The sequence below is a fragment of the Chrysochloris asiatica genome, unplaced genomic scaffold, assembly GCF_000296735.1.
Source record: "Chrysochloris asiatica unplaced genomic scaffold, ChrAsi1.0 scaffold00035, whole genome shotgun sequence".
In the NCBI taxonomy this organism is placed as follows: domain Eukaryota; kingdom Metazoa; phylum Chordata; class Mammalia; order Afrosoricida; family Chrysochloridae; genus Chrysochloris; species Chrysochloris asiatica.
In genome coordinates this window covers 13,923,486-13,947,904 of record NW_006408553.1, presented here as the reverse complement: position 1 = coordinate 13,947,904, position 24,419 = coordinate 13,923,486, and the positions used below count along the sequence as shown (strand labels likewise).

General features: G+C 42.0%; 1 protein-coding gene across 2 annotated transcripts in view; it reads right to left on the bottom strand.

Annotated features, from left to right (window-relative positions):
- RAB11FIP1 (RAB11 family interacting protein 1 (class I)) overlaps nt 1-24,419 on the bottom strand; it is a 35,824-nt gene continuing 11,405 nt past the window's right edge. Inside the window, exons 2-6 of one of the 2 annotated variants that reach the window (XM_006859963.1) lie at nt 14,726-15,168; nt 12,581-13,382; nt 9,567-11,426; nt 8,778-8,886; nt 1-219 (exon numbers count right to left, since the gene is read on the bottom strand). In XM_006859963.1, the coding sequence (XP_006860025.1) occupies nt 1-219; nt 8,778-8,886; nt 9,567-11,426; nt 12,581-13,382; nt 14,726-15,168 (3,433 nt within the window). The remainder of the gene's footprint in view (nt 220-8,777; nt 8,887-9,566; nt 11,427-12,580; nt 13,383-14,725; nt 15,169-24,419) is intronic. The other variant, XM_006859964.1, reaches the window with a different exon arrangement.

The following is a 24,419-nucleotide window of genomic DNA, read 5'->3' as shown; positions in this document are numbered from 1 at the left end:
TCACATCTTTCCTGCCTTTTTGCCGACCTGAGCTGGAACACGGAGGATGTTAGGGGTTTCTTCCATAACTCTGACTAGCAGATTATCTATATAGTCTTCCAGCTCTCGAACCTGAAACTCCTTCTTGCTGATTGTTTCCTTCTGTTTGAGGACCAACTGGATCAGCTCATCATGGGTCAGCTGCACGTAAGCAAAAGCAGGGTCCGAGGGATTGTATTTCTTTGGAGAGGGGAGAAAAATGTTATAAAGTCAATATGTCAATCACATGTCTAAAAAGGAAACTGTTATTAGTGATCTGGACCTCCTGAGTTGAAAACAGGTTGCTGACTAATGAAATTTAAAGACTAAACTGGTGCAGTGAACTTTTGTAAAGAACCCCAGAATCAACATTTTTGGCTTTGCTGGCCACAGATGGCCTTTGTTGCATACTTCTTGTTTTGTTTTTAAGTTACTGTATGAGTCAATCCCAACTCATGGTGACCGTATGTGTGTCAGAGTAAAAACTGTGCTCCCTAAATAGATGACAAAAATAGATCACTAGGCCTTTGTTCTGAAGAGCCTCTGGGTGGAACTGAACCAACAACCTTTCAGTTAGCAGCCAAGAGTGTGGTTAACTGTTTGTACCACGTAAGGCAAGCACTCCTTGAAAAACCATACTGAGCTCACAGGATTAGCCTCTGGGTTTGGGGTTGGAGAAATGCCTCTGTGAACAACGGCAAGCTCTCACAGTCAAGTATCAGTGCCAACCTGAATGATGAGCCCCAAGCCCCACAGGGTCCATAGAAACACAAGCAGAAGGCAAGCTCCTTCCTTCCAACACAATAGGTTGCATCTAACTTGGTTCTCGGACGCTGCCTACAGGACACTCAGTGGGTTCAGTGATTAGATGGATGTAGTGGCCACTCAGATGTCCCACCTACAGCCACAGAGTCCTGTATACTCATGAAAAATATGCAGATTCAAAGCCAAGTACCACATCCTCACAGTCATCACCTTCAGACATCTATAGTGCACCCTCTGGGTACACAGCGGCCTGTACTAGAGCTGAATGTCACGTTCCCACTCCTGATGAAAGGGCAGACACCCTCAAGAGTTACTGTACTTCACTGGCATTGATATAGTCTGAGCTGTCTGGAGTCCAGCTGTAATCTGTCAAAGCCTAAACCCCGAGAAAATACAAAATAAGGATTACGTAAAAAGGATCAAGTCATACTACGTTTCTAGTACCCACCCATTGCAGTCAAGTTGATTCTGACTCATAGCAACCCTACTAGAAAGGAGTAGAACTGTCCCAAGCAATGGGAAACTCTTTTTTCACCCTTGAAATCAATGACTCAGAGGAGTTTCCGAGTTTACATAAACCAAATCCTGGAGCAACCACTAAACATTTTTGCCTAAAGAATTCTGAGGGCTGCCTCCATGAGGGTATGAGAACTTCCCTGTCTAACAGGAAGGGTAGGAGACTACCTTCTACAAACAGCAGCCTCGTCAAAAGCAGACTCCATACTCACTCTTCAATGGCAACACAGCAAAAGCCACAGTTCAAGCTACTGAAATAAACTGCCTACATACAGCCAGGGTCCAGAGGAGAAATTCCACCTCTATTGCTCTGGCCAGGAAGCAAAGCATGATGATTGCAATATTAGCCCCTAAATTCACACAGATTATTTTCATATAAAGAGAGAAGTTTAACCAGAGGACACGCTGCACATAAATATAGTTAAAAGGTAAGTTTTGAAAAGCTGCTTCTCCCTTAACCTTTTGTTGTTGTTGAAAGCATTCATTCAGAGAACTTGTGGGCTTCAATCACTGTTTGTGACTTCAAAAGCAGTATTTAACCACAAAGTAGCATGTTTACATTTCATACCAAGAAAAACAGTAGTCTTTTATATAATAGTGAAAACTATGTCCTCAAGGGTTATTAGGTCGTAACTCTTTCATATATGGATTTTCTCTTTGAAAAACGAAATACTCTGTAAAGGAGTTAGGGAGATAGAAAGATGAAGAGGCTGCTAATGGGAGTGAAGCCCAAGCAGGCACTCCTGGAGGACAACGGCCAGGGTTTGCAATTCAGTCACTTCAGGTCTGCTTGGCGTCCCGGCATACCCAAGACAATGTGCAGAATATAAAGCTCCCTGGATTAGAGTCCACAGAGGTGAACTGTGAACTGTGAGTTAGGAGCCTGGGCAGGCAGGTGATCAGGACACATTCAAATGATGTAGAGACATCTGAATGAAACCTTGAAGCATAAATTAAAATTTCTTTTTCCCCAAAAGAAGATTTTTCTTGAGTTATAAAGGATATTTGCTCCTCTCAGTGCATGCAATGAATTAGTTTGTATGGCTCTTCTACCCATAGCCTTTGTAACTCACATCAAACAACTTTTTTTTTTTTTTCCTTGATGCGTCTGGGTTGAGAGAAGGTAGGGGAAGATGCTGATAGGATTATGTCATTCAGTTGTGAGTGATTGTTAACAAGGTTAATTGCTATTGTAAAAACTTGGAACTCTAACATGGGTATAAAATAAGACATGTCAGATGCAGGAACAGGACTCTCATTACCATCAAGGAAGAAGAGTCAGAAATGGAGCATGTCCTTTGGACCCGAGATCACTACACACTGAACTTATTCAAACCAGGGACAGAAAGCTATGACACCAGAGGTTAGCAGAAGTGGCAGAGGAGCAGTAGGAGCAGAACCTAGAGTCAGAACACCAGACAGAGCAGGGGGTTCTCCAGCCTGTGGGGCAAGTAAAACTGAGTGCGTTTGGGCTCCAGCTTATTGTGGATTACAGTGCCCTTTAGGCATTTATCAGCAGTGCTAAAGGAGCTCTGTGCCAAGTGGCCCAGGGCTGGAAATGCTGGAAAGTCAGGCTGTCCTGAATGTAAGAACTGTGCCCTGAGCATTTCTAATCCTCAATTGTAACCTGTTAACTTCCCTAATAAATCCTGTAACTGTGAGTACAGTGTCTGGGTTCTGTTTGGCCATTGCAATGGACTATCAAACCCAGTTGGGTAGAATGCTGTAGGTGGGGGGGGGGGGGGGGAGGGAATGGTTAGTGTCAGAATTGGTAGAGATGGTAGAAGGTTGGGGGTTATGTCTGACCTCAGCCTCAAAGGAATCAGCCTTGCTTGGGCTGGTGATGAGTTTGATTCTCCTCCCCTGTTGTGATGTTAGAGAGGGAGTGTTGGACCTCTTTTTTTTTAATACACTCCTCACAGAAAAGTGAAAAAAATCATTACGTTTAGCTCTGTAAGATAAGCACTGGACTATGAACCACGAGGTTGGTGGTTTGAGTCCACCAGCTGCTTGACAGAAGAAAGATGAGGCTTTCTGTTCCAGCAAAGATTTATACAGCCTCGGAAATCAACTCAAAGGCACTTCAATAATTCGAACACATAACATTTAGGTCTCTTATTTTTCCTGGGTTTGTTCATGTTTTACAAATTCAGCATCATACAAAAAAAAAAAAAAAAACTTTCTCAGCTTTGCTTTTAACTTATTATTTTGTGAACATTTACCCTTCATTAATTTTGAGCAAAAAAAAACGTTAATGGCTGCTTTAAATGCTATTATATTTTAACCAAGTCTCTATTGTTGGATATTTAGGTTGCTTTCACTTAAGTTGCAGGAGCCTAAAACTTTGCCCATATTTCTAAATAGTTGCTTAGGATAAGTAGTACCTAAAATTGAACAGGCATTCAGATCACACTTAAGGTACTTCATGCAAACTCTCAAAACAATGAATATTGGCTCTTGGAGTACAAACAGGGAGTGGGAGGGAATATATTTATGTAGGTATGTATTGTTAAGTGCCAGCATGTTGTGGTTTTGACATATAGCGACCCTGTATAGGGTTTCTGAGGCTATAAATCTTGGCAGGAGCAGAAAGCTTCATCTTTCTCCCAGGGAGCTACTGGTAGGCTTAAACTGTCAACCTTGTGGTTCACAGTCAAGTGCTTAAACTACAGAACCACTGTGCTCCCTATATGTATGTAAAGATATATGAAATATTTTAAAATCATAAGCAAATCCTATTTATGTGATGATTTTAAAAAACAATACCACGTTACCGAGAGGGAGCAATTGTGAAGGAAAGGACAGAGTCCACAGAAAATACCTGCTAATGCAAAAAAGAATAGTGCCTCTTATCATGTATTTCCTGCCAGGAATTTCACATTTGACTTTTTTTTTTTTTTTTAAAACACAGAATAATGAGGTACATTCAAATGTGTGTCTAACACTTTCCATATAATATGACAAATGTTTGGACTTAGTTGGCTTCCATTTTAAAATGGAAGTGCTAAAGCTACCTGAGTAAATAATACACTCCTAGTTATAAATCATCTATAAAGGGTGGAGTCCCTAAAACAATAAGGAAAACAAACCCCAGACCATTGTATAATGATCCAGCTAGCTTTACATAACTTTAGCTATGCAATTTCATTCCCACTTACTTTTGCATCATACTAAAGAATGGCTTTTTATTTTTATTTTTTTTTATTTTAAAATAAATTTTACGTTATGCCTTATTGCAAAGTGTCCATAAGGCAAGCCAATAATAGAGTCTCCAGAAAACTTTCAATATTTACTTAGAATATTTACTAGGCATGGTCCATGACCAAGTGCAGAAGCAGGGCTTAGAAACCATGAGCAAACCTAGTAGCAGTGGTCTTTAAGACAAGTTACTCTCCCAATCGAAGGGCCCTGGTGGCAGAGTGGTTAGGTGCTTGGTTGCTAACCAGAACATTGGCAGTTTGAACCCACCAGCTGCTCTATGAGAGAAAGATGTGGCATCTGCTTCCAGAAAGATTCCAGCCTTGGGAACCCTATGAGGTAGTTCTGCTCTGTCTTATAGGGTAGCTATGAGTTGGGATCACTCAATGGTGTACAACCCAATCACTGCCAGGTCTAAATCCGTGATTAAATGTACTTTGAAAGGTAAAGAAAACAGAAGGTCTTTGCTAACTTTCCCCACAGTTAAGTGTTTGTTTTCTCTTTGGAGCTAAGCTGCATTCTGTACTAAAAGGAAAAGGGGATGAGAGACTGATCCTAGTTTTATCACCTATTATGCGATTTATAAGGAGCTCTCTGGTAGTGTAATGGTTACGAGTTGGGTTGCTAACTTCAAGGTCAGCAGTTCAAAACTACCAGCTGTTCCATGGGAGAAAGATGAGATTTACAGCCTCGGAAACCTTGTGTAGGGTCATTATGAGTCGGAACTGACTCTACGGCACACAACCACCAACCACCATTATGCTGATTTCTTTATACTTTTTTCCCCTCCGGGAAAAATGATGGTGGTTGTTAAGCGCCGTTGAGTCAGTTCTGATTTACAGCAACCCTGTATAGTGTTTCCCAGGAACAGCTAGTGAGCTTCAGCCACTGACCTTGCAGTCAAATCGACCTTACCATCCAGTGCATTAACCCACAGCACCACACCAGGACTCAGGGGAAGACAAATGTTGCCTTTTCACCTGTAACACAGAAGCTAGCCAAGCCGTACTGGTCAACTTAGAGTACATGTTATGGACTGAGCCTAACACACAGCAAGCAGGTAGTCAGTTCTGGCAAGGGCTGCTAGCTTTGAGAACGATGGTGACCATTATCTGCCTAGTCAGCAAGCATTACTAGGGAAGATAGGGCAAGAGGGTTAGAAGATGCTAACTTGTCTTAAGCAGCAATTAATTACTGCTGAATGTAAATACACAATATAAACAATTATTGCTTTATAAAAATAACGTTCTTATTTACAGTCCATAGTCCCTAGAAGTTTGTTGGTAAGTTCCTCTCTACATATTTGAAGTACAACACGTCCTTAAGAAACTTAGGTCACCAATTCCTTAGTAAATCATTCTCTCCCAGTCCGTGTGAGACTGAATCAGAGAAGACCAGGGGTGACAACAAGGCAGTATTCTAGATTCTTCTAGTTTAAGAACCAAGAAAGGAAGGATGAAGACAACCAAAACTAAGATCATAAAAGGATGTACTCTAGGAGGCTGGCTTTGTTCCTGTGGGGAGGAGCTGTTTTTTGAATGTCAGTTCACAGTTTTTGGAGTCCTGGTGTGGTGCTGTGGGTTAATTCGCTGTACTGCAAAGTCAGTTTGAACTGCAAGATCGGTGGTTCAAGCTCACCAGCCGCTCCTTGGAAACCCTATACAGGGTCGCTATGGGTCAAAACCAACTCGGCAGCACACACCAACACAGTTTTTTAAGAGAAGAAACCCTCTAATCCAGTAGTAGTCTTCCTGGCAATTTAGCTTAAAGAAATAACATAAAAGAAGAGAAAAAAGTTCTCTGTAAAAAATTGTTGATGATTGTTGTTGTTGTTGTTAAGTGCCGTCAAGTCGGTTCCGACCCATAGCGACCCTGTACAGGGTTTCCAAGGGTGTAAATCTTTACGGGAGTAGAAAGCCTTATCTTTCTCCCGCGGAGCAGCTGGTAGTTTCGAACCACTGACCTTAAGGTTTGCAGCCCGATTCGTAACCACTACGCTACTAGAGCTCTGTTAGTGTTATTCATATGGAAAACAGAAAACCTAACTATCCAATAATAGTAATAATAAGTAAATATTGGCATAACCAAAGTCCTGGTGTCTGGCTGCAGGATAAGCACACAATTGCTAACTGCAATTTCGATGGTTCAAACCCACCAGTTGCTCCATGGAACCACTAAACAGGGTCACTATGAGTCGGAACCAACTTGGTAGTACTTAACAACAACATTGGAATAACCATTTCAAAGTACAAGTAGCAACATATAAAGCTTGATATATTGCTCAGTGAAAAAAGAGTTTCCACATTTGTGATAAGAGTCAGAAAAATCATCATTTTGCAACCATCCCTGGATACTAAAAGTCTGAAGGGAAAGTTTAACGAGGAACAGGGATATTTATCAAATTATCTTCCCACAAATGATTTATTAGTTGTAATGGAAAAACTTTAGCAACTCTACAGTGGAGAACCCAGCAGACACCACTTAAACTAAGTTATCAGAGTTAACACCCCCACTAAAGGGGAGCAGCATGAACTGCAAAGTTGGCAGTTAGAGACTACCAGCTTGTTCTGCATGAGAAAAACAAGACTTTCTGCTCCTGCAAATATTTTTTTAAAAGGCTGGGAAACCCTATACAGGGTGGCTGAGTCAGAACCAACTTGACAGCATTTAATAACAACAACAAGGGGCAAAACTTTATCATGCTGTTGTTAAGTGCTGTCGAATCAGTTCAGACTCATGAAGACCCTGTATAGAGTTCTGAGAAGCAGCCAGTGGGTTTGAACCACTGACCTTGTGACTAGCAGTTCAGTGCTTATCCTACAGTGCCACATCAGGACTCCAACGATATCACAAGCCTCCTTAAAATGATGCACCGAGAAAGAAACATTGTATAGTTAATCTCTGTTAAGAATGAACATAATCTTAACCAAATCATGAAGAAACATTAGACAAACACAAACCGAGGAAGAGTCTATAAAACAATGGATCTAAACGCTTTAAAAAGTCATTGTCTTACAAGACGAAGACTGAGGACCTATTCCAGAATATAGGAGAGTAAAGGGACAAGGAGAAGCTTTGAGGGCACAATGGTTAAAGGACTTGGCTGCTAACTGAAATGTTGACATTTTGAACCCACCAGTAGTTCTAAGGGAGAAAGACCTGGAGATCTGCTCCCATAAAGATTTCAGCCCAGGAAACGCTAAGGGCAGTTCTACTCTGTCCTACAGAGTCGCCATGAGCTAGAATGGACTTGATAGCACACAATAACAACAACAAAAACAACAAAGACACAAGAGGCACTGGGTGACACAGTTAGATGCTCGGCTAGCTGACCCAGAGTAGGTGCCCCTCAGGGGACAGACCTAGCTTATTTTCAAAAGGTCACAGCCTTGAAAATCCCAGAGAGCAGTTCCTTCTCTGTATGTACACACAGTTGTCATGAATCAGAATAGACTCAATGTCAACCAGCAATAACAACAAAGGCACACGGAAACTAATCACCATCACTGGGGGAGGAAAACAAAAACTAAAACAGACACTACTGAGACGACTGGTTTAACTAAATGTGGACTACGGGTAAGAAAACAAAGTATCGCACTGATGTTAAATCTTGCGAATTTAAATATGTCACTATCCTTAGGATTTACACTTATTTTAAGGGGCAAGGGACATAATGTATACAACTCACTCTCAAATGGTTCAGAAAAAAGTATGACTATGTGTATACATGTACACAGTGAGAAAGGGAAGAGAGAGGAAGAAAATGATAAGACAAATCTGGTAAAATGTTACCAACTGTTGAGTCAGGATGAAGGACACACAGGAGTTCTTTGTACTACTCTTGCTACTTTCATGTAAGTTTGAAATGATTCCAAAATAAAGTTACAAAAAAACTATATTCACACAATGAATACAACTCCATGATATATTCTTACTGGAAGACAAGAAAGGAAACACGGGGAGATGAAAACATCTACTCTGAATGGGTCAGACTGTTGGTGACATTTTCTTCTCGTGAAAAAAAAGTGCTGGTGTCAATCATGTTGGCTTGATACAAAAAATTAAATAATAATTAAACAACTTCTTGTTATTTATATAATGAAAAGAGTAATTATCCCATGGAAAATCTAGAGGTTTCCAAAGGTTATCTTAAGCACACCAGAGGTATGATTAAACTAGTCTTGGTATTACCTATTGTTGCCCAAGGAGATGTACATAATGGTGACTCTAGAAATGGTGTTTTGGTTAACTATCATGCCAACTTCTTGGAGAAGACATACCTTCATTACGGCTTCATTGATCAAGTTCTCACTGATGATGGTAGCGGTTCCCAAACTGGAGTTAGCAACCTTCATGGCTGTTGTGTTCATTGGCTTCACAGGATGAAGCCTAAGGAGAAGAAAAAGGATGCTTAGACTTTTTAAGTAATGGGAGAACAGAGAAATAGCCCATTTCAAACATGACAGCCAGCAAGATAGACAAGGAAGAGAGCTGACTGATGCTCTGCTCACATCTTCAATCCAAGACACTCCAATGTCTAAACTCCTGTGAAATGACAGAAGTCAGCAACAGGTAGTCATATGCAAGCCAGCAAAGCATACCTGGAGCCAAGTGTCTTGATGTTCTCATAAAACCTTTGTCTCATTATGAATATCAGGAGAACATCAAAGGCAGTCTCTTACTTTCAGAGGCAACTATAACCTAGTACTCCACAGTAGAAGTTCCTGCAGGGTCTTCTGTTCTTCAACAGTAAGGAGTTCAGAATATGCCAGCTTGATATTAGGCAGTGCTTGAAGGGACTGCTAGATCACTCAATCTCTGTTGGTTTCTGAGACTACTAAGATACTAGTCACAGTACATTGCTGCAATTTTAGAGCTCAACATTTGACTGTGGAACAATTCCAAAACTATCTTTGAAGACTACTCTCATCACAATAGGCCCTACCAGCAAAACAGACTGGTTTAATGTCAGAACAGCTGTGTGGTTAGAAAGCCCGAACTTCTGCAGGTAAAAAGCAAGGGGAAGAACATCGCTCACATTTATGAACACAATCTTGCCCATCTCTCACCTGTGCTTGGCTGACCCAGTTCCAGTGCCTGGCTGAGCTGAGACTGGATGTGTCTCTGAGGGTGAGACCCAGGCCTGAAGAAGCGGCTTCCTCTTGCCAGAATTTTCAACTTTAGCAGCGGAGCCCTCTGCTGTTGCTTTTTTTTGAGATTCTGCTGTGCTAGTGTGGTGAGTGTTAGAATGTGGAGAACTAGGTAAAGAGTGTGTGGCAGAAAAGGGCTCAGAAAGGGAGGGATTGGAAACAGGAGAGTCCAAGGATGTGTCAGGAGGCTGGCTCGGCCTCCCATTTCCCTCCAGTTTTTCTTCCTCACCACCACCACAAGGGCCTGGCAGCTGTTTATCCAAGCTTGAGCTCTTGCCAAGAAGTGGTTTATGAATTCCTAAAACTGTAGTTTGCTCTGAAGAAGCTGTAACAGATGCCTTGAACGCTTTCGATCTGAGGTCATGTGGGCTCTCTGCAGTCACTGTGGGACTATCTTCACCACTTGGTCCCTTTTTCTTCTCAGGACAGGGAGGTAATGTGTTCGAGGAGGAAGCTCCTACTTCTGGAGCTGCCACCCTTGCTGTCTCTCTGACATCTTCAACCTGGTCTACTCTTTCATCATCTGATGCAACTTCAGGAATGGAAGGGAGGGTTAAGTACAGATCTGCCATGACTGGAGATTCAACATCTGCAGCAGACTGAAGATCACTCAGGGGATCAGACAATAGGCCTTCATGGTCACTGGCTTTACTCTGATACTGCTCCATCAGAGCATCATCTCCCTCAGTCCTAATGAGTGGAGTGTCTTTCTCTGAGCTTGCTTCACTTATGGGGTCTTCTGAGAAACGTTCCTCATCACCTGCCATGGGAGCCAACACTCCACAGTTCATCAGCCTGTGTTCAGCCACAGCTTTCTTCTCTGAATCTTCTGTGTGGGGAAACTCCGGAGACTCCCTGTCACACACACTTCCAGCAGCAGTCCCTTCCTGGTTCAGCTCCTGGGGATTTCTGTCCTCCTCTACCCATCCGGTAGACTTCTCCACCTCCTCTTCTGTGACAAGCTCTTCAGAAAACGACACACACTTCTTGGCTTTCTTTTGGCCTTTGCTGGCAGGCAGATTTACCTCTTCATATTTCTGTGTCAACGAGTCAAGCGGAGGAACCGATTCATCTATTTTAAGAGAAGGTACCACTTCATTAATTGCAGAATTTACCTCACTTTCTCTAACTTTGTTCTCCACCAAAGATCTAGACTGAGTCTCCCTGTCTGTGTTTTCCCCCATCCAAGGCTTCCCTGCTGAGCTTCCAGTTCTGCCATTTCTGACTGAAAGGGCCGATGTTTTTTCCTGGGCCTCTTCAGACGAAGGGATGTCATCTTGCTTTTGGGGGAAGAACCTCAAAAGCTCCTCTTCTTGTCCCACTTCAGGGTGCTCCTCATTGTGGGCATTCTTTTCTGTGTCTGGCTCACTGGCTTTCTCCATTAGAGACACTTCTGTCCCTGTACACAGTGGAATGGGTAGCTGTTCAGAAAGTGATCCCAAGGCAGAAGAACTAGTTTTTGGAGCTTGTGTTATACTCTCCTTTTGCAACAACTCTGCTTTAAGATACAAAGATGGTTCTTCAGAACTGCCCTGGCTCTTGTCTGTGTAAGGCCAGCTTTCAATAGGAGTAGATGTGGAAATGGGAGCCACTATGGGAGATGGGAAAGAGAAGGCAGTAGAAGGACTTTCAGAGGACTGTGCCTCTGAATCATGTCCCAGTTCAGAAGGGAGAAGGGTCTGACCAGAACTGGAAGAGAGAGCAGACAAAAGGAGAGGTGGGTCAGGGGAAGGAGTTAGTAGCCTGGCTTTGGGTTGAGCCTCTGGAGACTCTTCCAGTCTGTAAAAAGGACAAAATAAAATCTGCACGTCAGTTGCAGATGCATGGGGAGACACCAAACCCCCCCAAAAAATAAAGTCAATCAAAAGGGGAGAACTTTTTAACATTTGGGGCAGAATCCTAAGAAATTAAAGAAGGAACACCAATACTCATCATACGAAAAGGACACTTTTATCACCAAGCACATCTACCACACAGAGGTCTGTTGCAAGAGAAATGAAAAGATCCAGGTGAAGCAACAGCCTACAGTATATCTTTTGGTGATAAACGCAAAGGCTTAGCATTAGATTATTACAGGGTGAAACACATCTAAGAAGTCCAAAGCAGTAGAAGTTACAAAGTAACAGGAAAAGAGTTTAAACAGAGTTTGAACAATGTGTGTGTGTGTGGTGTAAGTGTGTTTAAGATCGAAGTAAGCAGAATCTCCAAAAAAAAGTCTCTCACATCCCAGGCCACAGAGATTGTCAGTGTGAATGTAAGTCATACCCCAGAGCAGAAACACCCCCAAATCTTCTCACTTGGCTTCTTGTAACAAGAGGCAGAGTAAACACATAGAGAACTATCATAACACACTCAAGAATGGACCATGGGTCTCTCATACCAGCAAATCAATATGTCAGTGTGCAAATAGAAGAGGTAATATTTGCCTCAAAAGAGGATTTACAACAAGAACCTAATAAACACACATTCTGCATGTATCAGAACCCAAACCTACTATTCACAATTTGTAGCACTCAGAACCTGGTTCAAACCATGGCAGGAACGTCTACTGGGGTCTGCTTACCACACTGAGATGGACAAGTCATTCCTGCTTGTCCTGGGAAACACTGTGATTTGTGCATGACAGGCCAGACAGGCAGCAGGAACTGGTTTTAAAAAAACTATTCAGACTACTAAACATTTGGCAAATGCGTGTTCTAGTTAAGTGCCATGGAGTCGGTTCCAACTCAGCAACTCGGTATAGGGTTTCCGAGGAGCAACTGGTAGGCTTGAACTGCCAACCTTGCAGTTAACGTATGGTTAGCAGTCCAGTGCTTATCCTACAGCACCACACCAGGACTCCGATAAGCAGTAAGGCGTGCTTTAATGGTAGGCCTTGCTGCATGCCACGAGCAGGGAGGTGGAAGGGCCTGGTGAGAAGAGCCAAGACTTACCGGGGTTTGACGGCTTTGGTCTGGGGAGCCCTCGGTGAAGGGATGGGTGGCTTAGGTTCAGATTTGGACTCTGGCTCAGCTTCTGACTCTGTGATCTGCATTTCTTCAAAAGGGTTCAGAGATTTACCCCGTCCGGAGACAAAAGCTGGAGTATCTTTCTCAGACTTTTTCATAAGGTCCTTAACAGGCTCTGACCTGTCCACCCTTGGTTTAATTTCTGGGAGCGCACCTTCCTTCTCCTTCCCCGGGACAGTAGGAGGGCTTTCACTGTCACTGCCCTTAGCCGCGTCCTTCTTTCCAGTTACCAGAGAAAGCAAAGAGGACTTCTTATTCTCCGGCTTCTTGCTCTCTTTGGTTTCTTTTGCAGCCTCAGAGCTCACCGAGGCCGTGTTTCCCCTAGTGTCCCCGCTGGCCAGTGGTCGATAGGATGGCAGAGACATGGATTTCAAAGAGTCTTTTGTGGACGACTCTGTGAGCTGCCTGTCAGAACCCATTCCACCTACTTCCCCAGGTTCCTTCCATGACCGAGGAGCGAGGTTTTCAGTGGATGAGAACAAATGCTTCCTCCTGAAGCCCTGGGGTGATGGGGAGGAGGATGGGCTGCTGTCCTTGGTCTCGCTCTTAGATTCTGGCTGCTCCAAGTACACATGGTTCCCATTGATACAGACATTAGAGCGGGAAAGGGTGTCATTCTTAGACCGAAGGCCACCGAGAAAAGAGAGTCCTTCTTTCTTGGGTAGGCTGAAGTTAATCTGGTTCAGTTGCTTGGGATCTGCACTTGCTGTTCTCTTGTGAGTCATGACTATGAAAGGAAAACAAAAAACAGAAAGGGGAATTACAGAAGCTAAATAAGCGGTTGGTGGAGCACAATTTGTCAATATCTGGATACACTTTTGATGGTTACAACTAGAGGTGTCATGCTGGCATCTAGAGGGAAGAGGTCAGGGATGCTGTTAAACATCCAACAATACACAGCACAGCCCCCCCCCCCCCAACAAAGAATCAACCAGTCCAATCCGTCAATAGTGCTGAGGTTCAAAACCAATAAAAAGGGCAGCACTCTTGGTAGAGTAACAGAATATGGGCAATAGTAGGGATTTGGTCATTGAAATTGATGTGCAAAGTATACAATTAATGCAGAATAAAAGGAATTGGATTCCTTAGCTTTCACTAGAATGTATTCCATAACACATATAACAAGAGTTCAATGAATATCTCATAAGTTAATCAAACATTAGAATTACTATTTTTAAAAAATAATAAAACCACTGCCACTGAGGTGATGTCAACTCACAGCGACCCTACACAAGGTTTCCAAAATTGCAAATCTTTACTGTCAGCCTCAACTTTCTCCTGCAGAATTGCTGGATTTGAACCACTGACCTTGTTTGTAGTTAGCTGCTCAATGCCTAACTCACAGCACCACCTTTACATAATTACAATAAGGTTTTACCTGTTTAAAAAAATGAAGTGTTTTTCTGTTAGCTTCAAAACATCTTAGTTAGAAAACCAGACTTTTTTTTTTTTTTTTTTTTTTGTGAAAATATACAGATATATGCACATTCAACCATTTCTACGTGTAGAGTTCAATGACATCGGTTACATTCTTCACATTATGTCTTGTTTTCTCTCCCCCTATAAGATTTCACTACCACTGACTTTCATTCTTTAAAAGACCAAATTGGTATAGTGAGTCAAGATTCTACAAGAAATTTTTAATTTTGTTCTACATTTTTTCCCCTTTTGATCAGAACTCATCTATTGAGTCTGTGATTAAAGTACTCAGCAAGGGTGGCCGAGCACCATTCACTTCTTATGGTTTTATGTCAAAGGAGACAGCAGTTCATGGAGGCAACTAGCCCAGAGCCTGGCATTTCTGAAAAGTATACATTGTTAAAAATTAAGAATGCATACAGGCTTAGAAACTAGAGGGAACGTCCTAACCAAGATGAAAATCCCTATCATCTTCATTCTCACCCTCATCATTTTAGTAATCAAGAGATGAATTAAAATCTTTCTCTTAAAATGTTTTTGTTTTATGTACCTACGCACACACATCCACACACAACATGTGCTTGTTTCTTCTCTCGATACAGATTAGGCTAAATTACAGAAGATACACCCAGTGAGAAGGAAGAAACTCACTGTCAGAGGCAGAAGAGGACTCGTCCTCATTCTCGTCATCTCCCCACCGGGACTGAAAGTCTCCAGGACGAAGCAACACTTTGTCTGACGTGGAAGTCGGCAGAACAGACATGGATTGTGAGAGGGGTGTTTTCTGCAAATTAGACTTGGAGAACAAAGTCTTGATCTTTGACTTCTTTTTCTTATCTTTTGTAGGAGATTCATCATCACTGTCGGCTGAGGGCGTCCTGCTGGGGACGATGGCGGAAGCACTATCTGACGCACTATCCTTATTCTTCCCCTTGATCTTGTCCTTCAGTTTTCCAAATGGGTTCCGAGACTTATCTTTCATGGAAAGGTCAAACATGCTAGCAGTCATGTTATTTCTCATAAACTGGATGTCAACCTCAATTTCTCCTCGCTCTTTATCCTTCTTTCCTGGTTTGGATTTCAAGGTGTACCACCTACAAGGAGAAAAAGGGAAACGCTGAGAGGTTAACTTTTAACTCAAGAATCTGAGCTGAGGAGTCTGAAACCTTTTTTTTTTTTTTTAATTGTGGTAAATACATATGTATTGAAACAATTTTCAAAAGTGATCTCCAACCCCAATTAGCCTCTCTTCTCTACTACCACCAACTTCATATACAAACACATTCTTATGCTCAGTTTTTAAACTGGCAGTGGGTGGGGTAGGGATAAAAGCAGGGTTTTTGAGAAGATACCCACAAGTCAAAGATCTGGTTTGATATTGTAGTTACTATATAATCACCTAAAATTCCAATTCAGTAAAAACATATTTCTAAAAAAATCATTAAACTAAAATGAGTATTCTCGAAAGTAATTTCCTATGACTGGTATTTTTTTTTTTTAAATCATACACAAACAGCTAAGAAGATAGTGTGCAAATCTAGAAATAAATCTCAGAGAAATAAAAAAAACTTGTAGTGAGGAATAGTCCCTGCCAGGCAGTAATGGAATATATAAGATGGAGATTGAAAGAGAGAGAAAGACTGGAAAGGAAGCATTCCTTCCTAGCTTAATGTTTTTGTTAAGTGCCATCAAGTCAGTTCCCACTCACAGCGACCCTGTATAGATACGGTTTCCGAAGAGCGGCTGGTGAGCTTGAACCACCAACCTTGCAGTTCAAACCAACCTTGCAGTTCAGCACATTAACTCACAGTGCCACATTAGGAAAAAATGAACCTTTCAAACATCATTTAAGGATTTTATTTGGTCATTTACAAACTACTTCAAGTACAGCAAATCAGTCCAATTCCATTTACTGGTTTGTGGACAGGTAAGCACTAACTGGCATGTTTCAAAACTTATCTTTCTACAGTTGACACAGGACTCCTTGTGTGGCGCTTTAGGAAATGCACTGAACTGCTAATCGCAAGGTTGGCGGTTCAAAGCTACCTGCCACTCCTCAACTGAGTTACTATGAGTGACCAACTCCACGGCACTTTAACAACAACAAAAGTTGAAGCAAGCTATTTTTCCTTTAAAACATTCCAGAGGACAGATAGAGAAATGATGACTTCAAAGATTCAGTTTTGCTTTGTTGTTGTTGTTGTTAAGTGCTGTCGAGTCGGTTCCGACCCATAGTGACCCTGTACAGGGTTTCCGAGGGTGTAAATCCTTACGGGAGTAGAAAGCCTCATCTTTCTCCCGCGGAGCGGCTGGTAGTTTCGAACCGCTGACCTTAAGGTTCGCAGCCTTTTTGCTTTAGAGTATAAAATTTTAAGTGGTTTTTTTTTTTTTTTTTTGCCTGTGAGCAACTCCAGCCAGAGAGAGCTTAGTTCTATCCTGTGCCTTGTTCAGATGCCAGTTGTCTTTTCCACCAAACTGCTAAATGCAGAGTGCATTTGAAAATGGGTTTTTGGCACTTCCCCCAGCCAATACAAGAACCGAGACTCCCTCACAAGAGCTTTCCTGGGCCCATTAATGACTGCAGGGTTGCCTGGTTGTGACATCATACTCCGAGAGCCTCAGAGACAGCCTATAAGCTTTCCTATTTACAATGGTCCCCTCCCTGTTTCCTTAGGCTGGTATGCGTAGGTGCACTGCTGCAGTCAGCCAGCCGTGGTTGTGTTGTGGGAGGAGAGTCCTTTGTTCTCTGTGCCCTATAAAAGGTCACTTCTTGTAGGTAGAACTTTGGAATTTCATCATGGCATCACATGAATGATCTCCTTCACCTGGGTGCTTCATGTTTGTTTTGTCTTGCTTTCACTCCTATTTTAAGACTTAATAAGGACTCCTAGTGTGGCGCTGTAGGATCAGCACTGGACTGCAAACCACAAGGTCGGCAGTTCAAACCCACCAGCCGCTCCTTGGAAACCCCATACAAGGTTGTTATGAATTGGAAGCAACTCAACAGCACTTAACAACAAGATTTAATAGTCTCGGCGCTGTGGGTTAATGCACCAGACTGCAAAGTCGTTTGAATCGCAAGGTCAGTGTTCAAGCTCACCAGTTGCTCCTTGGAAACTCTATACAGGGTCGCTATGGGTCGGAATCAACTCGACGGCACATAACAACAAGGAGCTCTGGTGGAGTACTGGTGTGGTACTGTGGGTTAATGCGTCAGAGTACACAGTCGTTTGAACTGCAAGGTCGGTGGTTCAAGCTCACCAACTACTCTTTGGAAATCCTATACAGGGTCACTATGGGTCAGAATTGACTCGATGGCACTTAACATCAACAACAAGAAGTTCTGGTAGCGTAGTGGTTACGAATCAGGCTGCTAACCTCAGGGTCAGCAGTTCGAAACTACCAGCTGTTCCGCGGGAGAAAGATGAGGCTTTCTGCTCCCGTAAAGATTTACAGCCTCGGAAACCCTGTAGAGGGTCGCTATGAGTCGGAATAGACTCCACGGCATAACAACAACAACATAATATTTTACATATTGGAAGATGGGGTCTCTTCTGTCTCCTAGAACAGTTCACACTGGCACTGTGGGTTAATGCGCTAGGCTGCAAAGTCAGTTTGAACCGTAAGGTTGGCAGTTCAAGCTCATCAGCTGCTCCTTAAAAACCCTATACAGGGTTGCTATGGATTGGAACTGATGTGATAGCACTTGACAATAACAACATGATAAGCAGTGTGAACAATTAACCAAAAGATCGGTGGTTCAAACCAACTAGCCACTCCTCGGAAACACTATAAAAAGGGTCGCTCTGAGTCAGAGCTGACTCAATGGCACCTAACAACAACAAAATCAACAACATATGCCCGACACTCAAAGCAAAAGATTTTCTCCCTTTAGCATTCATTTTCCATCTGGAAGTCTGAAATCTTTGGTGAACTGCAAGAATGAGAACCTGGTTAGTAGCATAACCACTATAGGACAAAGTAGTTCCCAACAGAGGGTCTACAGAAAACTCTCCACAGGTCACTCTCACAAACTGAAAACCTGCTTTCTGACGTTACTTCCAATAAGATATTTCAGAGCTGAGGGATGTAGATTTTAAGGAAATGATTCTGTCCAAACAAGTACAACTTCCTCTTTGACCAATTCTCTGTAACTTGTTCACAAGGCTGACTGCTCTGTCAGTAACCTTAGCTCATTTTAAACAGAGAAAAGGAAAAGAGGAAAGTAGAAAAAGAACATTTTAATCGCACCTACAGCATACCTCCCACAAGAGAAAGGTGAGGCTTTCTGCTACCACAAGGATTTAAAAAGTCTCGAAAATACTACACAGGGTCACTATGAGCCAGAACCAACTGGGTGGCACTTAACGACAACAACAACACAGCATACCTGGCACTGTACACACTTAAGTCTCACAAGAATGACAAAGCAGATATTCCACCCATTTCACAGAAGAAGAAATTGAAGTTCTTAGAAGTTAGGTAATTTATACCATATCATGTGACTAACTGCTCAGGGGCACAGCCTAGATTCTGAGTCAGAACTGCATTTCTCTAAAGCTCATGTTTTTTCTCTCCTCCATCAGGATTCCCGCTTTTGTACTCTCTCCCAACTTATCCATGAGTCACACAGAGAGAGCTCAAAGTTACATTCTTTTTTTTTTTTTTTTTAAAGTTTTTATTGTGAATTCAGTAATAGTTTATATGGAAGAACATCAGTACATTGGTTTTACACTCATCATTTCATTGCAATGATTACAATCTCCTCTGTGCATCATAACTCAACAGTATTTGCTTCTATTCCCTCTGGGTTTTTTTTTTTTTTTGGAGGGGGTGGGATGTACACAAAAATACTCAGGAACATACAATAGTTTAAACAACCAAAGGGCACATTCTGCAAACCTGCCTCCTGGCTACCAGCTTACTCAGTCTTTCTGTTTCATGAGTCTAGAGTCCTCAGCTGCTCTCTCTCTATGTCCTCATCTCTGCCTCCATCTCTGGTGTCACTGCTTCTCTGGATAGGGTCCCACATTCCGCTCATGCTCTTCTCCCTTGATGATCCTAAGGGTCCTCTGTTCCTGGACTGTAAGATTAACTACTCCCCCTTTTTTGTTACAGAAATTCTACCTTTACAGTTCTGACAGTCGCAATGAGTGATGATAACAATTTCTCAAATCATAAGAATCTTATCCCCATCTCTTTTCACCAGACCCATCAAGACAAAATGAAAACTATTCAGTGGGACATTACCTTGCCCTGCACCCTCTTAAACTCCCTCTTGAAAACTTGAAAGCCAGTAACTTCATGCCTTTATTGCCCCCCTCATTTTAGGTAGCCAATGTCTAGTTGCCTTATATTCTTTCTGAGGCAAGTTTAAGTTTCTAATGGCCCAAGATAAAAGGAAAAAGTGGGGAAACCCCATAGCTTGCCAGCAATTAATCTTAAAATGGCATCAAGTCCAATATACAAAGTCACCAAGAAGAACCTGAACTAGATTAAACAATACATCCAAAATCCCATCAAATGAAGTAAGTTCCATTTTCAGACCATTAAGAAAAAAAATCTTTTATGGTTTTTGAAGTTACAATCCACAGCTGGGGGGAGGGGGGAAATTGGATTTGTCTTTAGAGACAACTTCACTCCTGCCAGTTGAATGTCTTCCCAATATGTTTTTCCAAGGCCTGACCTGGAATCATTTGCATATTATTTATCACTTAGCTGTTGAGAAGATTATTTGTATTTTTTCTCTTCTGACAGTCATAGGGTAAACTGTAGCCTAGGTGATGAAAGGTTTTTGTAAATACCAATTGTAGGCACCTGAAAAGGGGAAGTGGCTGAAAGCTGAATGCTGAGGCTCAGATGACTACAGCAGTGGCAGGCAGGCGGGCAGAATCCAGGGTCATTCAGGGCTCTGCCAGCTTGTCCACATAGCCTCTTCTGTTAGTACCCCACCACCCTTTCAAAGGATGCAAAGCTGCTACAGGCCTTCAAAGAAGGCCATTCCAGAGTCCTCCCCTGGGGGCCTATTATTACCTGATGTTCAAATACATTCCCTGGGCACCAAAGTAGAATTTGTTTTGGAAACTTCCAACACTAGTAGGAGGTGTGAACAGAAATTGCAGCAACTGTTCTTAATGCTTATTTTCACAAGCACCTGTGTAAACCCCAAACCAAACACTAGGTAGCCAAGAATAGCCAGAGGGCTCTTTTAGCAGGTGAAAAGCAGTCTGGTTTAGGGGCAGGTAGGCAACCTATGCAAAGGTTTAAAAATCTGTGCTATTTCTTAAAGCTGGAAAAGAGGTCAGAAATTACTAGACCATTAAATTCAAAAACTTTTTAAGCAAGGGGCATTTGACATGGATATAATTTGATAACAACAGTAAAAGCCAGTCCACAAATGGCTCACCTTGAGAAATCTCAAACCAGGGCACTTCTATAGATTTTAACATTTAGCAACAAAATTCAATTTTAAGTGTTTCTGGTCTTTCTTTTCGTTCACTTAATTCCTGTACCTCACGAAAGTAGTTTATAAATAATAAAGACCCAGCACAAGCCACACACCATGTGATGGCAGTATGGTAGATGGCAGCATTACCTTCCTTCCAGGGAGGCCCAGGAAGCTTGAAGTATCTCAGAAATCAGGGCTGGGTTCATTTTACTGGTCCAAAGGGCAGAGCACAGAAAGAAAGCCATAATCCCAATGTAACAGCCTTTTTTTTAAAAGGCTTATTTTCTGGAGAAATCCTGCAGCTTTATTTTAAAAATTAAATGACCCTTAATGTGAGCAAATAATTATTTTTCACTGATAAATCAAATTTAGTCCTTCAAAAATGAAAAGAATCTCTGAATATCAACTGATAGTAAACTGATAATAAACTGTATTTTAAAGTAGTAACTCAGGTATAAACTCAGAATAAAACCTCAACATACAACATGGTTTGGGAATGAAGTTAAGTCTTCCTGTTGTTAAATGTTATTAGTACCTTGAGTCTATTCTGACTCATAGCGACCCTGTCTAGGGTTTCTGAGGAGCAGCTGGTGGGTTTAAACTGCCCATTTTATGGTTCGCAGTCCATTGCTGATCCACAGCACCACACCACAAGTCCTTAGTCTTCCTACTTCTCCTGAAAGGAGCCCTGGTAGACCGAGCTGGGCTGCTAATTAATCATAAAGTCAGAAGTTTGAATTTAACAGTCGCTCCGTAGGAGTCCTGGTGTGGCACTGTGGGTTAATGTGCCAGAATGAAAAGCCGTTTGAACTGCAACGTTGGCGGTTCAAACTCACCAGCTACTCCTCAGAAACCCTATACAAGGTCGCTATGGGTCAGAGTCGACTCAACGGCACTTAACAACAACAACAACCACCACCACAGGAGAAAAATGAGGCTTTCTATTTCAGTAAAGATTAACAACCTTGGAAATCCTATACAGGGTCGCTGTGAGTCAGCACCAGCTTGATGGCACACAACCATTACCCTCCTCCTGAGGTATGCCTGTGCCTCAGTCCTGCTCCCACACATAATCACAGTTACCGGTTTCTTACATCCTCCCAGGGGTGGTCTGGGCATACACAAGCAAAAATGTGTATTATCTGAAGAGGCTACTTACATGTTATTTTTGGTCATACCCAAAGTAATTACTAAAAAAATACAAAAAGTCAGCTAACTCTTCAAAAGGACATCTTATTAGAGAAATTTAAAAGTGTAGGAAAAGAATAAGAAGATCTGGCAGCACAACAGGTTTAACCCTTGGCTGCTAACCGAAGGGTTGGGGGTTTGAACGCCCCAGTCATTCCACAGGAGAAAAGACAAGGCAGTCTGCTTTCTTAAAGATGGTTGTTTGTTGTTTTTAAGTACTGCTGAGTTTGTTCCCACTCATATTGACTTCATAGGGTTTCCAAGGATTGGCTAGTAGGTTTGAACTTGCAGTTAGCAGTCCAGTGCTTATCCTTCAATGCAACACCAACACTCCTCCTTCAATATTGCAGTCTTGGAAACACTATGGGGCAGCTCCACTCTATCTCTCCTATAGGTCCACTATAAACAGGCATCAACTCAATGGCAACAGGTTTCTAAGCAAAAGATGAACTAGAAAAATGTAAGGAAGACATATGCAGGAGTTGGCTGCAGGGCACAGATCTGTTTTCGGAGTAATCTAACGGGGGGGGGGGGGGGGGTGCTACTGCCTGGACCCACATTGTCAAATCTCTTAAGCTTTCAGAGAGTCATTCTGGAAATGGTTAAAACCATCCAAATGTACCTGTGTACCTCACAACGGAGTATCTCAAACACACTGAAAGCTGGCCCAGGGACTTTCATCTCAGGGCTGAGATACTGGGAAATTAAAAAGTCTTCATGGTGTGAACCCGCCAGCTGCTCCTTTGGAGAAAGATGAGACTTTCTGCTCCCGCAAACACTTACAGCCTTGGAAATCTTATACAGGGTTGCTATGAGTCAGCACCGACTCGACAACACTTAACAACAGCAACACTTGTGAAAGAATGGTATGTCTCAAAAAATAATCTATAATCTTTCTGCAGCTGAAGCAAACATGTCTTTCCTTTAAAAGCACTCTCAAGGGCAGACATAAAAATGCTTCAGAGAGTCCATGCAAACATTTATTTTTTTGGTTTCCTTTTTTTTTTTTTGAGTAACTATTACATGCCAGACACTGGAAACACAAATAAGAGACCAGACCGTGCCCCTAAAAAGCTTACCCTCCAGTGAGACAGAAGAAGCTCACCAAACATCACTAAGTAATACTGGGCCAGTTCTTTCAGAATGTCAAAGCATGAAGAAAAAATTAAACATAAAAGGACACTCCTGCTAAAATACGAGGGGGCTTCAAAAAGTCTGTGGGAAAAATCCATTGTCTTTAAATTCCATTTTTCTACAAATGTTTTGAAAGCCCCTCATACACAATTTCTTCACAAATCAGGGTAATCACATACAAACTAGGTTCTCAGAGCTAATTTAAATCCCCAAGGAGCTATAACTACCTATTTCGGAATGCTTCAGCAAAATGAACAAATGGTGTATCCTTGTATTCACCATGGAGTTCTTGACAGGTGCAAATAGTTGATGTGCACTTAGCTGCTAACTGAAAGGTTGGAGGTCCAATTCCACCCAGAGACATCTGAGAGGAAAGGCCTGGCCATCCACTCTGGAAAACTCAGCCATTGCAGAATCCCTTGGAGCATGGTTCCACTGTGGCACACAAGAGGTCATCGTAAATTGGAATTACTCAACAGTGACTTGGTGCATTCAACACAGGCAGTCCCAGAAAAGCAAAGGCTAAGGAGGACCATGGGCTCTACATGTTACTTCAACACATTAGATGCTATTGAGATTGATTTCAAGGGATAATTGTCTATGGGTCCCAGTGTGGAATCACTGCTTACTTCTCATTCCATGACTTGCAGCATTAGTCACCGCCACAGTAACTATGCATCATGACACACTGGATTATGTCCTCCGATGAGGAAAGAAGCAGGAAGGGGAGAGCAGTCCTTGACGTCGTGTTTGGGGCAGAAGATGCACTCGATGTTTCTTAGATGAAGAATTTTTAAATAAAAAGCAGTTCACAAATTGTTTTCTCTAGGAGGTGAACGCAAACCTGAACACCATTTGGTTAGCAGTTGAGAGTACCTGAAAGTGTCTTGACAAGCAGTCATTCCAAACGGTAAAATGTCCAGACACTTCTCTTGGTAGCCTGGAAGCATACAGGGACAGAAATGTTTATGACCTATAAAAAGTTGGTGTGTACCTGACAGAAGCTATGCAGTTTAACAAGTTTTGTTACTGAACAAGGCAACAGAGTCTCATTACGTAATTTAGAAGAGAGAATTACCAGCCAACTAGCCTCGCCTTCCTAGGGACTCTACAGAAGCTCATTGTCAATTACTTAGAGACCTCCTAAAAAATCATGAGAGTAGCAATAGATCTTTTTTTTTTTTAAACTCTAATCCCCAAAACAGTCATTTTTTTACGCTGCACTGGAAGGATATTTATAGCCATGAGGCTCAATCCTCAGAAGTAGGAAGAAATATGAATGGTGGAAGAAAGATAACAGAAAAAGTACATTAAAACGCTTTTGGTCCTTTCTATATTATTTGCTTGTATGGAAATTATATTGGAAAGTAATCAACACTCATAATAAACATCTTGAAAAGAAAAATAATAAGTATTCAATTTCATGCTAACTCAACCATTAATTTTTTCATGTATTTTCTTAAAGTCTTCTTTTACCCACACAGTACATTTAAAAATTTTTTAATAATGACTAGCCAAGAGACCCTGGACAAGTCACCTAACCCCTCTATGTCTCAGGATCCTTCTCTGAAACAG